At 37.3% G+C, this 14,151-nt stretch overlaps 1 protein-coding gene across 6 annotated transcripts in view; it reads right to left on the bottom strand.

Moving 5' to 3' along the window:
* Positions 1 to 379: 379 nt before the first annotated feature.
* ARFIP1 (ADP ribosylation factor interacting protein 1) overlaps positions 380 to 14,151 on the bottom strand; it is a 40,852-nt gene continuing 27,080 nt past the window's right edge. For all 6 annotated transcript variants that reach the window (XM_058838549.1, XM_058838546.1, XM_058838544.1 and 3 more), the window contains 3 exons: positions 11,937 to 12,094; positions 9,701 to 9,875; positions 380 to 1,973 (listed from right to left, as the gene is read on the bottom strand). In XM_058838549.1, the coding sequence (XP_058694532.1) occupies positions 1,818 to 1,973; positions 9,701 to 9,875; positions 11,937 to 12,094 (489 nt within the window). In that variant the 3' untranslated portion in view covers positions 380 to 1,817. The remainder of the gene's footprint in view (positions 1,974 to 9,700; positions 9,876 to 11,936; positions 12,095 to 14,151) is intronic.

Below are 14,151 nucleotides of genomic sequence, written 5' to 3'. Positions count from 1 at the left end.
AGTGTTCTGAAAGCCGATACTTCAGTTGTGGTCAGTGGGTTTGCATTCTTCACCCCTGCAATAATGCACTTCCCAGCTCACTTTCCCTGCACTGTCATACCACACATGTGCCAGGATTCAGTGGAAGCCAATGGCTTTGTAAGAATTGTAAATGAAATTTTATTTTCTTTAGAAGTTCAAGTCAAAACTCACATTTATTGAAAGATTTGCTCCACTATGGATTTACTTTCCAGTTAAACTTGCCCACTGTTAAAACAGCATCACTACTAGCACTGCTTTATGAGATATTCTTGGGCAGGGGTGACAACTCACAAAACCAGGACTAAGCTTTCAGTGCAGAAGCTCCCTTCTACTTTTAACCATCACAAGGTCAAGAAAGTTTGACTGCAAACACGTTTAATATGAATACAAAATTCACATAGGATATACATTCTAGGGAACGTAACTGAGCTATTACAAGAGATTCTGACAGAACAAAAACATAAAAGAAGGCTCTGTCAGGCCAAGAATTTAATGAGGAATGATTAAAAAGTTTGATTTACTGTTACATTACAGTTGTGTTAAGTACTGAAAACTTTAAGAATGTCAACTGAGAAGTGTTTGAACATACAGTACATAAATCATACAATCCACACCATTGTAAATAACATATTTGAAGTATTTCATTTTACTGAACATAACATAAAGCAACATAACATGTGCAAATGAGGACTCCAATATATTGAATTTAAAATGTTTGTGATAAAATTGACATATAATTTTACATTTAAGGACTACAGAAATGATGAAGAAATTAAAAATGTGTCCTCCATTTTACTCCCATTACTGAAGTATGCTTTTCAATTAAACAGAAAAAACATACTGGCTTAATTTCCTCTCACCTGTCCATGAAATTTAACTAAAGTTTTAATTTGCTCTAAGTGTACAATGACACAGCATTTACACAGTCATCTTCCCCTTGTTGGGAACTGACAAACTATTACATGAAAGGGTTCTTAGATTATGTACACTGGTGGAAAATATTATCTTATAAAAAGGCACATACCTGTGATTTAAGGCTAGTACGGCATTTGTTTCATCGAGAAAGAAACATTTTAAATGAAATCAGTACATTTAATGGTTGGCCTCACTCAGCAAACCACTTGGTGCAAAGCAAAAATGTGTGCTCAGAAGCCTCAGACTGACAGTGATTCTTGCTTTAGTGTTTTTGTTTGGTTTTTTAACCCTTTGATGGAAAGGTACATTTTAGAAAAAGGCATTTGCTGCAATTCCACTTGTCAATGAGCCATCTGCTACTGTTGCCTTAAATGTGGGTATCACATATAGGCCTTATATTATTCATCTGCAAAATATTATTTTAACTTTCTCCTTTTTAAAAGTCATATGAAAATTATTAAAGATGTTTTCTATATTCATCTATAAAATACCAGATGTTGGTACAAATCATGTAAACCTCCATTTGGAAATATTTTGACTAGCCACCAAAATACCAGAAATCACAAGCATCATTTGTCAGTGCAAATCTATAATAGTTTTGTTTCCCCTCCCTCCTTCCCTCCCCTATCCCAGTTACAGAAATAACTGCCAACCTTTACATACAAAAGGAGTGCTCCATATCTGAAATTACAGAAATTATGTTTGGTTACCTTAAAGTTGCCCACTTTCCTATCAAATTCAGTTTTACAGTATTATAAAAGGGGAAAAAAATTAAAGCTGTCCATTCAAGAATCACTACAACAGTCCTTCAACCCCAACCCTTAATTATTCTTAGATTTAAAGAATTTTAGGTTAACATTGGGTCCTCTTCTATGATCTGATTACTGTTCTTCAAGCCAGGATGGGGCATCTGCGCCAGGAGTTTTCAATTTGATGTGGAACTGTTTAAGTGTCTGTTCAAGCTGCTTTTGATTGCCAGCAAAGTACGCCGCAATGGCATTGTGGAACAGAACAAGCTGATTGTGCAATACCTTCACCTGCAGGCAAGGAGAGAGACATAAGATGAGGAGGCTGATGTTAACATCATCACAGGTCAGTTATAACAAAATAGGTGTATTTGAAATTCTCAGACTTCCTACAGATTTATTTAACAAAAGCTTAAAAATACAAGATATGAAATGCAAATATGAATTTCTTTAACATTAAAGTGATTCAGAGTTTTCATAAAGTGTGTTTAACAGTCAATACCAACTCAGCATGCACAGAGCAAACATAATTCAGTAAACAGCATAATGTTATCAAATATCAAACACTTGATTACAAGTACTTGATGCCTTGAAATTAGATGCCAAACCTCTAAGATACGTGCCTGCAGGCCACATGGACCTCCCTGAAACAGTACATGGCAAGGGCATTATCTGAGCGTACAGTTCATGCGTTTGCCCCCCTTTCCAGCTCACGGACACCTAAATCAAATTAAACTGATGTCCTTCTCCCAACAATATTTCTTGCCCATCTCCTGTAACACAAGCTTATTTACAGGACTTTGTCAATATCTCAACTCTAACATTTATGCAAAGTCCAAGTAGTCATGAAATACACCTGTCACAGCAGCAACCAAAACCTGGGGAGAAGAGCACAAGGGCTGCTGGAGGGCACCACTGTTTTTCTCTTCCAGTCTGGTCTATGATAACGAGCTACAGCCTCACTGATGAAGCCAAAGTTAAGCAAATGTTACATTTCCATCCTAGCACACCAGGAGACCTGAAGTTGTGAATGGACAGCAGTGTCGCTGTAGGATACGCAATGACTCACACAGACACGGCTCCCGTATGACAGGGAAAAAACTGGTTTTATTTTTACAGCTTCAGTATTTATAGATTCTCGGCAATGACCAGGGATTGGATAGTTAGGTCACCACCTTTCCAATCACACTGGTCATGAGAGACGTCCATCAAAAGACGCGTATCAGAAAGAATGTATACATATCTATGTTTACAGTCACTGTCCTGAGAAAGTTCTTAGAAATTATGTAAACAAGATGGAAAGTCTGAGTTTTCAGAGCGACACAGCAGTACGCTGAAAGGCATCTGTCCAGTTTCTCCTGCAGCCAAACCCTGTCCTTTTCATTCCTGAGTGTATTCTCAGCCCAGCACCACCTTATTACTCTTGTGTCAGACCTCAAATCCCCACAGTAGTGGTGGCCCTGTACCTGTTTCCAGCCTACAAGGTTGAGCCCAGCAGCAGCAGCCAACATAGAAGGGAACAGAGGAATAAGGTGACTGAGTGAGCCCCAAGGGAAGGTGAAGGAGGTAAAAGATTAAGCTTTCTCTACTCAAATTTTAGATCACTGTCCCATCTCTCAGCACAATCCACAAGGGACAGTCTACCTCTGTCATGCTGGGAACCAAAACTGTCCTTGGGCCAGGTTTGGCCTATGGCCATCAATGGGCCATGCCTGTTTTAACAGGTTATTTGTTATTGCCTGCTGTGCTCCTCTGAAATGCATGCAACTCAATACAGAAATTCTTGTCATCTTCATTTAATGAAAGATCTCTAATTTACCCTCCACCACTGTATCTGACATGCTATGACACCTGAAGAGTGCAACATTTATTCAGAAATGTAATAAATATATTTTTAAAATTCCTTGAGAAAAAAAGAGCTGAGCATGTGTGTGTGTGTATCCCTGCAGGAATATATAAAAATTCTGCACCAAGTTAAAATATCTGATTACATTTATTTATTTATTTATTATTTTTTAAACTGAATAGCAAGCTCAATTCAAAAATTAACAGATAACCTGTTCTTTGCTGGCCCAAAAATTCATCTAAATTACTCTGACAATCTGAAAACTGGAATTCCTATGTTTTCTCCCTATGTTTCCCCTAATAATTCAGGTTAATTTATGCAAATACATGCCAAAGAATAGCCTTTTTGTCTCATTAACAGTGTAAAATGATACTTTATTCCACCAAAAGGCTCTTCAAGAAAATATATGAGAGATGTGAAAGGAATTCCCATCATACCTTGAGATGAAATTTTTTTCACTCACGAAAGAATTTACAAAATTTATCACATACAGACATTTTAACATCTAGGAGATACAGGATTTAGCTAACTACACTTGTTCAAACAGAGTTCAAATGAGTCATAAAAGATGGCCACTTCTTCAGTTTATGTGGGCAGACAGGTATATAAACATATGGATTTTTCATCTATAAAAATGTTAATTACCAAAATATTACACTTTATAAGTGGAAAATGTCATAACAACATTAAGGGTTTGCTTTTAAAAGTTTAGATAGAAATCACAGTGCTTTTCTTGAGCAGATTCTTTCATCACTGACATGCAAGACTTCATGCAATCCAAGCCAGGAATTCTACAGAGAAGTACACTCACTGTTATAGCATATTATTAAAATGCTACAAGAGTTTTAGGAACTCAAATAAAACAGGGGTAATGAACCTCCTATCCCAGCCCAAGTTCATCATTCTGAGACTATATTTGGTACTTTGTTTGGGTAGCTTTGTGAACTGCTGCAAAATCTTCTGATAATTTTAAAAATTCAGTCAGGTTTAGGCTCAAGGATGTGCATGCACACACACACACAGAGGCAGGAACTGACAGTGTAGAGGCAGATAATTTGGACTGAAAAAATACGGTTTGTTTCGGAGGGTTTTTTTGAACTACTAAAGCTACCTCATTGTATGAGGTTCTATCCCCTGGATCATTGTGGAATAAAATTTGTGATTGTTATCAAACTGGTTGCAGAGGTTCAAACTGTTACAGCTTCTACTCTCCTCCTTCAGAAGCTAACTGCTAAGTGAATCCCAAAAGTGATGGTGGGATCTTCTTTTCCACAGCTTCATTCAAGAAACTTAAGATAAAGTTTTTCTAGAAAAACACCACTTAAACTGACACTGTACAAACAAGTTCTAGTATGAAGCAGCAGACAGCAAAGCAAAAAGCTGTAACACCTCAAAACACCCAACGTAAACGTCCAAAGCAAAGCCACCTGCAACCACTGCTAAAGACTGGACACCAACTATTCATTTGAAACCAAGTTCAAATATACCCACTTTTCCCATGAAAGAATCTCACTCCAGATTGGGGAATGGGAAAGTACCTTGCCCACTCCCATATCCAGTCACTGATTCCAACTTCCACACTGTATTTCACCTTAGCCCTCTGTTGGCAAAACATTCATGCAGATATGTAGTCAGCTGGATCAGAGAACAATCTAGATTAAAATTAAGTGGACAGCAACATATCTACTTTAACCTGGATCAGTTCCCCAATCTGATTCTCTACACAGCTGCAAAAACACTTTCAAACACTAGAGAGAAGGCAATAGGGGGGAAAGGGGAGGATGAAGGGATCACATTTTTTTGGCAGCAAAGCCTTGAAACAATTGTCAGATTACAGCAGTAAAGGCCAACTCTTGGTCACCAAACTGCAGCACCAGTTCCAGAAAAGGAGTGTTTGAAGATTTGCCTCAATCTAAGAATACTAATGGTATGCTGCTAAAATACAGGTTCCAATGTATGACTAACATAGCTGTCAAAAAGACATTGTGCTTTACAGTTGAACAACAGTTAAAATCTTTGTTCCTGTTTAATTAACTACCTATTACATAACTACCTATTTGTTCCTAATTATAAGCAGAGTGAGCACTCTAATACAATTGGCAAACATATCTCAAAACAAAACCGAACTTTGTGGATGAAAATATAAGGATGAAAACCAGACACAACCTACACAGGAGACGTAAGTGTCATAAAGGGAAGATAATATAGGTTGGATTTGACTTTCCATATGGATGCTCTTAGCATTTCAGTTCTTTCTAAATACTGTCCTCTTTCCCCACCTCCCTCTGAACACTGCATTTTCTGTGGCACAGTATGTGTGTATTTCTTTACACCCTCCTCATTCAATGTGTTTCAGCCATCTCAATGACCAAAAATATAGCATTTCTTCCAGTCTTTCTATGAGTTTGTACCTCCTCACACCCATCACAATCCTTTCTCCTAGCTATCTTAATTTGAAGGTACTTAGTCTAAACAGTTTAATCATCTGGGTCTCCACTGCATTGCAGACTGCTTTCATTTGTAGATGTAAGCATTTAAGAATCAAACTCCTGAAGTACAACTCAAAGAAGTGCAGTCAATTTCCTTCTCTACACAGAACGGTATTTGACATTTCTTAAGTGCATCCAAGAGTAACAGGGTTTTTTCCTCAAAAGGACAAAACCTTCTAAAACTGTTTTCAGAAATGACAGAAATCTTTGAGCTAAGAATGGGCCATCATCCTTATTTGAAAAAAATTAACTATTTGTAAGATGCAGATTTTGAATGCAACTATTCTTACAGTCATTAGCAAATGCTACCAACTTCGACAGAACTGTCAGCTGGGGATAGCAACGACAAAACTTTCTATCAGCATTAAGAAAAATGAGTTCTAACCTCAAGATCAAGTGTTGTAATAAAAGTCAATCGAAATCTTGTGTATCTTGGTTTTACAGACAGAAAGTTGCAATTCCAGCTTTACTGTAAATGCAGCTCTCTGAGCCTTTGAAGACTTTTAATTGAAATATTAACATATGAACTGAGGAGAACAGGCACAAAGAGACTGCAATCATGTGATGCCTTTTCCCAATATAGGGAAAACCTAGATAGGGCCATCTAGATTATGGGTTCTTTGGTGACATTTGTAGCAACACAGACCAACTGGAGCCCACCAGCCAGTTAAACTGGCTTCAGAGGTTCTTTGCAGCACCATTTAATAGGAACACACTGCTGATAGCTGAACTGCTCCCGACTGAACCAATGGATTTATGCTGCCATAAACAGCAAGAACAGGGAAAACCTGAACTAAAAAGTCGTTTCAGATTTATTCTGTTCTGTATCTGATCTCTGCACTTAATTAAGAAATGTTATCACACAACCTGTGGGACCCATCTCAGTTCTACCAACCAATGTTACACAGGAACTCTGCAAAGATTCTCCTGGTCTCTCTTTCTGCTCCTCCTGGAATATCAAATACTCCCTTTCTTCCAGTAGCTATTCTCTTGAAAACAGATTCTCATCAGGAGATGAGACTGAGTGTATTTGCTCAGAAAACAAAGTTCTGTTCACCTACAGCCATTATAAAAACTTGAAAGCTCACTTTATGCTGGGAACAAGTACTTTACAGAAATACACCACCAAGAGCAGACAGCACAGAATTGTTGCTGCTCCTGCTCCTTTCTTACGCTTTTTCTTTTTTTAGAAAGGCAGCTGAAGTGTAAAAGGCAGTGCTTCTGTGCCAGCACTCTCAGCCGCAGGAAACAAAGGATTTGCAAACCAGAGACTGAGCTTTTCTGTCCAAGGCCACTGCACTGCAAGGTTCATACCCTGCTGCTCTGTGCCTCTGAGCGGGGACCCTGAAGAAAACAGCAACACATCATTTTCCTTTTCCACTGCTTCTCCATCAGTTTATGTCCTTCTTCTCCAAGGCAAGCACAAGCCATCCTACCTGCTACTCCCACACTACAGGGTAAGCTGCTTCTTTCACTCACTTCAAACTATTGCCATGATGACAAAATGTCATCTTACACAATAAACAGAAAAAAATAAAGCTTACCTCAGAAAAGCTCTCAGCAGATAATTATATTTAAGCCCGTATTTAAGTGTAAAGGAAGTCCTTTCTATAGCTCATTTGGGGACAAAATTACACACACCCTTTAGTAAATATTTTTACATCTCTAGTGTCAAAACTGAGAAATGTCAACCACTGATAAAAAGGCTTAAGCATGTAGATTCCCTACTGTATTAATCTAAAAGGCAGGAAGGAAAAAACAATCTCTTTCAGAAACAATTTGTAGGCTGTGACTGCTAACAGGATGCTTGGTCTAATTCAAGACTGTCACAAGGAAGACAACTTCTTCAGTGTTCCCTAAACTATCTAATTTAGTTTGAAAAAATTATGGAGACATGTTTTGCATAAGATGGAAATAAAATGCTTTTGCTCTGAAGCCTTCTTATACATATAAACATAAATTGGTAAGTATGTTATATAGATAATGGAAACCATGAGGAAGCAGGTTAAGTCCTATTTTAAACTAATTTGAGTTTAAGCACCAGAATTCTTGTACAGATATGAGCTGGAAGGATTAAACCATTTTAAGAGAGGTACTTTGTAGTGGTAGGAAACAACTTACAAAGAGAAGAAAACAAAGGTGGGGAGAGTAGGAAGACACCTTCAGCATACCTGTTTTCAGCCTAGCATAGTTTTTAAAACCCAGTTCTCAGCAGCATTTTCTAATTTAAGAATCAGTATCAACATTTAGATTAAATGTCAGCTTCTTCAAGAAAATTAACTTCAATATGAATTTTTTCTATCCTTCTATTGTCCAATTTTTCCAGCAAGAACCAGAAATAAAGTCAGGCCAATGCCAGTTTTTGAGTCACTTGATGTTCTGGTCCATCATAAAGCCAACTTTTGACGGCTGTGTGATTCCAGACCAGGAAGTCCTAATGCAGATGTGTGTACAAAGGAACAGTGCTCAAGAGTTATGTATTAAGCATATATTGTTTTGGAAACCAAAAAGCTTGCTTATTTTCTTGATCTTTTTCTTATCATCTGTTGATGGTTCATGTTTCTTCTGTGACCTCTATCTTTATTCTAAGAAGCCGATGCAACTGAATATGTGATAATGTATTCAAGAATAAAAAATAATAATCCATTTTAATTGGTTTAGCTTGTCCCCATGATTTTTCCATTAAAGTTTCCTCCTTCCCTGCAAGAAGCATGGTTTGCTATTGTCATCTGGGGCCAGTCATGTGTTCTTTGACAGGCTGCTGTTACCAGTGTTTAAATTTTTAAAATACATTAATCAACCCATACTGAGAATGTTAATCCACTGATAATGTTAACCCTGGATAAACTGACAACTATCACCTATGTAAGTTTTAATCATGTTTTCTTTCCTCTGAAGACACGGGAAATACAGCCACACATGATTATAACCAACTCATTTACCATGAGTATGAACAAAAATCAGATCTTGAAAGACCATAATTTTCACATCTAATTAGAGACAATTTGAAAGGACTTATTTATCAAAGAAAGGACAGTTTAAAAGTTTTGTATGTCAGTTTTATTCTTGCCTGGTAGAATAAGAAGGGTAAGAATCACATCATTAAGAGGTTATGGATGAAATGGTAGGGTTGAAATAAACACATAAAAAACCCCCCACCCTTCAAACCAACAGTTCAAGAGTCCTGTTTTAAATTAAGAAACTATAAGGGCATTAATTACAGAAACTAGTACTTCTCAGTTCAAATTCTTAAAGAAGGCTTAATTTTAAAGAAGCCTCTTCATAGTTCTGTAGCTTTCTTTGTTTATAACCTCTGTGACAATGTTGCCAAATGTATGTATTACTCTGAATATTAAATCAGTAACTAAGTGACTCATTTAACCATTAAATGTGGTAAACTGGAAAAGTAGTACTTTTGCAAACTTGAAACCTCCTGTAACAAGAAGAAACTTGCTGCCACATTATTTGTCATTTGTAGCTGGAGCAGTTTGATTAGGGACTTCTAAAGCTGTGTGTTCCAAAAGCCTGTCCGCCAGTGATACAGCACAAACTCAGAAAATTCAGCTTATTTTCCTCACTCATTCTACTTTTAGATGAATACATATTTCAAGATGTAAAAATATGTCTAGAAAGCAGTAACTTCTAGAACAAATCTCCTAAACATAACATGAGTTGTAGCTTACCTTATTTTCTTCCAAAAATTTCAATTTGATAGACACGTCATTACGCATTTTGTCGTATTTCTCTTTATGCACTTGAAACAGTTGCTGTGATTGTTCAATCTTTGGCAGAGTGTTTGCATCACGAGGGCCAAGATTCAGCTCTTCCAGGTCTGTTCGATAAGCATCGTATTCAATCCTGATAAGAAAGAGGAGAATGGAAAAAAGAGCCATCTAAGGGCAGTGCCTCAAAACTGACTTCACATATACAACAGAAGATGAACAAAACAGTTAAGTACAGAAAAAAAACCTGGGCAAGTTTTTTTCTCCCTCCTTCTATTTATCAAGCAAACCCACACTGAAGCACATTGTATAAAACTGCCTCAACAAGCACCCTCCCTTTTCTGCTCCTGTGTCGGCCAACATGCTCTCAACCTTGTTTTGTACAGGCTTCAGTAGTCAGAGCTTTTCCCGGGACATCTCAACCTACTAACCCAGAAAAAGTATCAAATATTTTTCAGATCATTCTTCTGCTGTTCAATCAGTTCACTGGAGAGTTTGTGTTGAGAGTACGAGGCACACCATGAGCACGACACCCCCTTTAATCTGATGTTTCAAGCAACAGGTCACTTACACCAAACTCTGGCCTAAAGCATTTTCAGCATGCTCCAGGCCTCTCCATATGTGTTAACTGGACAGTTTCATAGCCCTTCCACAAATACTTTTCTGAGAACTTGTCTGTTCGATGGGAAAACAGACTGCAAAAAGATGGTGCAGCCTTGCCCAAAGCATCACTCCTCCTTACCTACTTTTTTGTAGCTGTCAAATAATGGAACCTAGCATATCCAATTTCAATGGGAAAACCCACACTATTTCTGGCCTTTTAAACATGCTTTCTTACAGACATTTCTTAAACTGGAAACAAATCAGGATTAAAAACTGGTAATGATACACAATTTTCAGTTGATGTAACTGCTTAAATGAAAGATACAGCTTTTTCAGAGGTAAAAAGAGTAATATTCACAGGGCTCTTCCTGATTTTCATTGCTGCTATGATTGATGATTTATATGTAATTTATGGCTTAATTCCAAAAAGCAAACTGTTAAACTAATAGAGAGCTGATAGAAGAGTTGAACAGATGAAGGTTAAAGTGCAACTGGGGACAGAAAAGGAGAGGCACAGAAATAAATGCAGCCTACTTTCACAGTGCAAAATGATGAACTGGCCATGTCAGTGAAGGAACTTGACATAATTTATTTGACTTACTAAAATGGCAAAATATTTGATTTCTTTAGTGAACAGAAAGGGAAAGCAATGAAGGTGTTTCAGGAGGGAAGAACCATATATTGAAAATGACTGACAAGAACAATTGTAGCAGATATATTTTGCATAAATTTTCAAGGTGATACCTGTAAAATGTATGAACTAGAAGGCAGAATTAATTCTGCCTTCCATGCCTTAGAAAGTTTACCCAAATATCAACATAATGACTATTTTGTTTAAAAATAACCATTAGAACAAAACAATTAAAGAAGAGGGGGAAAGAAATTCAAAACTCAAGCAGTTTGCAATTTCTGACCTAAAAAATCCCAAATACCACAAAAAAATTTATGCATAAACTACATCCTTAGTCAAATTAAAAGTAACACACTTAATTCTGGTAAGTGAATGCAAGTCAGAACGTAACCACTCATCAGAAAGAGCTCCAAATCCCTTGCAAGAAAAGGGAACCCAGCTTTAGAATACTACTCCACATCTAAAAGTAACCTTCTCCATGGTAGAAAAGCCATTATTCACTCACTAAGAAATTTCTGTTTTATCTTCCCCTTTTTGACCAAGCCTGCAACTTCTGCATAAAAACTGAAGTGTGAATTGCAGGCATTGCTCATCAACAAAGGCACAAGACTAAATGTCTTTCAGTCAAAGAGATTATTTTACCTATTGCAATGCAGCTGGATAAAAGTATTAATCTTCCACTGTCACGCTACTTAGAAAGCCACCTTAATCTAGCACGTGGGAAAAACCAGCTATAATTACTCCTACAGCTAACAAGTAAAATTCAATCTACAAGGGAATATATACAAAACGTTTGAAGATCTGTGCAATCACTTACAGTTAAACAGAAACCCTCATTAGATGAGAGCTGTGTTACAAGGTTTTTATCTGTTAGTCACTCAAATACAAGGCCTGAGCTGATACAGAGGATCAGCTTCCTGAGGATTAATTCACAAGGAAAAGAGCTAGACACAGGATAGCTACCTGGCACTTTCGTACTGTTTCACAGTCAGCAACGTATCCTCAATTGTTTTATTCACCAATGTATTCACACTGGCAATAAAAAAGTTAATAGCCCCGAGAAGTGTTTCTCCATTTTTAGCTAGAAGTTTCTGTGTATCTGCATTGTAGCCAAACTCCTCCTGTAAACAAAGAACAGAGAAAACAAAGCTGTAGATCAATTAAAATCATAGCATTCATCAACAACTATATAAAAATATGCAAACACAGATGTGGCAGATCTTTCACTTCTGTTTGGGTATGATTATGATTAGATAAATATGATTTCAATACAATATTTAGTTCACAGTTCTTACACAATCTCTCCAACATCAGTAAAACATAGTTTACAATTTTGTTACCACACATGATGCAAAATCCTATTTTATAATGTGATTTTTCTGCACTCTGATATCTTGAATGCTACTTAAAAGTAAATGGTAATGAAATTTTCACATTGTCATTCAGCAGGGTATTAATCCAGCATCTCTCATGGTTGTCTAGGTAATGCTTTAATATGAACAGAGACACGGCTACATTAAATACAGTAATGTAACTAAATTCACAAGGGCACACAGCATTAATTAGCTATTAAGTTTTATTCTTACATTCTGGAAAGGAGCGCTGCAAAAAACCGCAACATCTATCGCAGTTTAATAGGCTGTAAATAATTGAAGAGAAGAGCATGATAATGAACAGCAAATAAAATTTTTCATGCAGCTCATCCATTAGTTTCAAAGGGACAAGGGCAAAATTATTTCCAAGGCATTCTAGTCACATTTAGATATATGTTTGTCCATGTCTCTCTGTTAACAGCAGTGTAAGCTGATCAAGATTGCAAAGATTTTCCTAATGCATGGATGCCAAATGAATCCAATTATTATATCTATGTCATCCATATGGTATCTCTGTATTCTACAGATGGGAGTTCTCACAAAAAAGTACAATCCCTAGTTGTAATGACTGTAAAACACACTAGGTTCATATTTGGAACTTTGGTCTTTTTAGGCTTGCACGCTGCCAACAACTGACTCAGAAGTGCTGTATTCTCCCAGTTTCCTTTCATGTGTCTAGAAAATGAACACCAGAGCCAAATGATATTTCATGTTAACGAGTTCATGACAGTAAGGGTAATGGGCAATGGTAAGAGAAGAATCCTCTAGAAAAGAAGGTGCAGTGGAAGTGAGCAATTGAAGGAGAAGGAAAAAGAAAAAGAACTTAGGGCAAGTTGTCATGAGCTAAGCCCTGTAAACACTGCTAAAGATCTGTCATCTTTGCTTTGTACAGCTGCTTGGGCAGCAACAGCAGTTGGCTAAATTGCTACAGATTTTTCTGGGAAAAAAAACCCAACAACAAATCAAGTATTTTTCAGCTGGCTTTGCACTAACATTGGCAGCTACACAGCTAACACAAGTGCTAGCACAGAGAAGAAATAGCAGCATGCGGGCAGAGACAACAGCAGTAGGACTGCCCCTTCCAGCAGCTTGGTCCCATCTATTTTTCCTCCTTCATGTGCAAGACTGCAATTAGTTTTCCAGCTGGTCCTCTCACTCAGATCATCCCAGACCCAAATGAGCCACACTACCAGTTCAAAGGGGGAGTAAGAAGGACGGGACTGCAGTGGTCTGCAGTACTAAGGAATATGCTAACCAACAATCATCTCCTTCCAGTGGCTCATAGTTTCATACGAATGTTTCAGTTTTGTCCATGACCTCTGCAGATACCTCTTAAGAAACACACAGGAAATCCTTTCTTCAGCGGGAGCTTACACCCAGTTCATACTCTGTGCTTCGTCAATTAAAATTTGGATTCATCTGCCTATGTAATTAGAGGCACATGAGCCTGGAACCAGCAGTTATCTTTGTATCCAAAAGAGAAACAGCAACCCATTCACATGAAGTAACACCTCACCAGATACCACATTAAAATTTTGTTATTATGTATAAAAGAAGAAGTATTACCTTGAGAGCTGGGGGGCTTTTTAATTTTATTTAAGCTTATACACTGTTATCATATTAAACATTAAAGACTAACTGTTCAGAAATTTTATTTTTAGTCCTGCACAAATTTTAGAGTCAAAAATCTAAAAATCCAGAAGTAGGCCAGGCTACAGATTACACAGAGGGAAAACACAAAGAGGAAAGAGACAAACACCAGGCAAGCCTCCAAGAAGCAAAGGTTAGATAACTTTTATTACAGC

This window comes from Poecile atricapillus, chromosome 4 (genome assembly GCF_030490865.1).
Source record: "Poecile atricapillus isolate bPoeAtr1 chromosome 4, bPoeAtr1.hap1, whole genome shotgun sequence".
NCBI lineage: Eukaryota > Metazoa > Chordata > Aves > Passeriformes > Paridae > Poecile > Poecile atricapillus.
The sequence above is the reverse complement of the archived record's forward strand: the minus strand, read 5'-3'. Positions and strand labels throughout refer to the sequence as shown.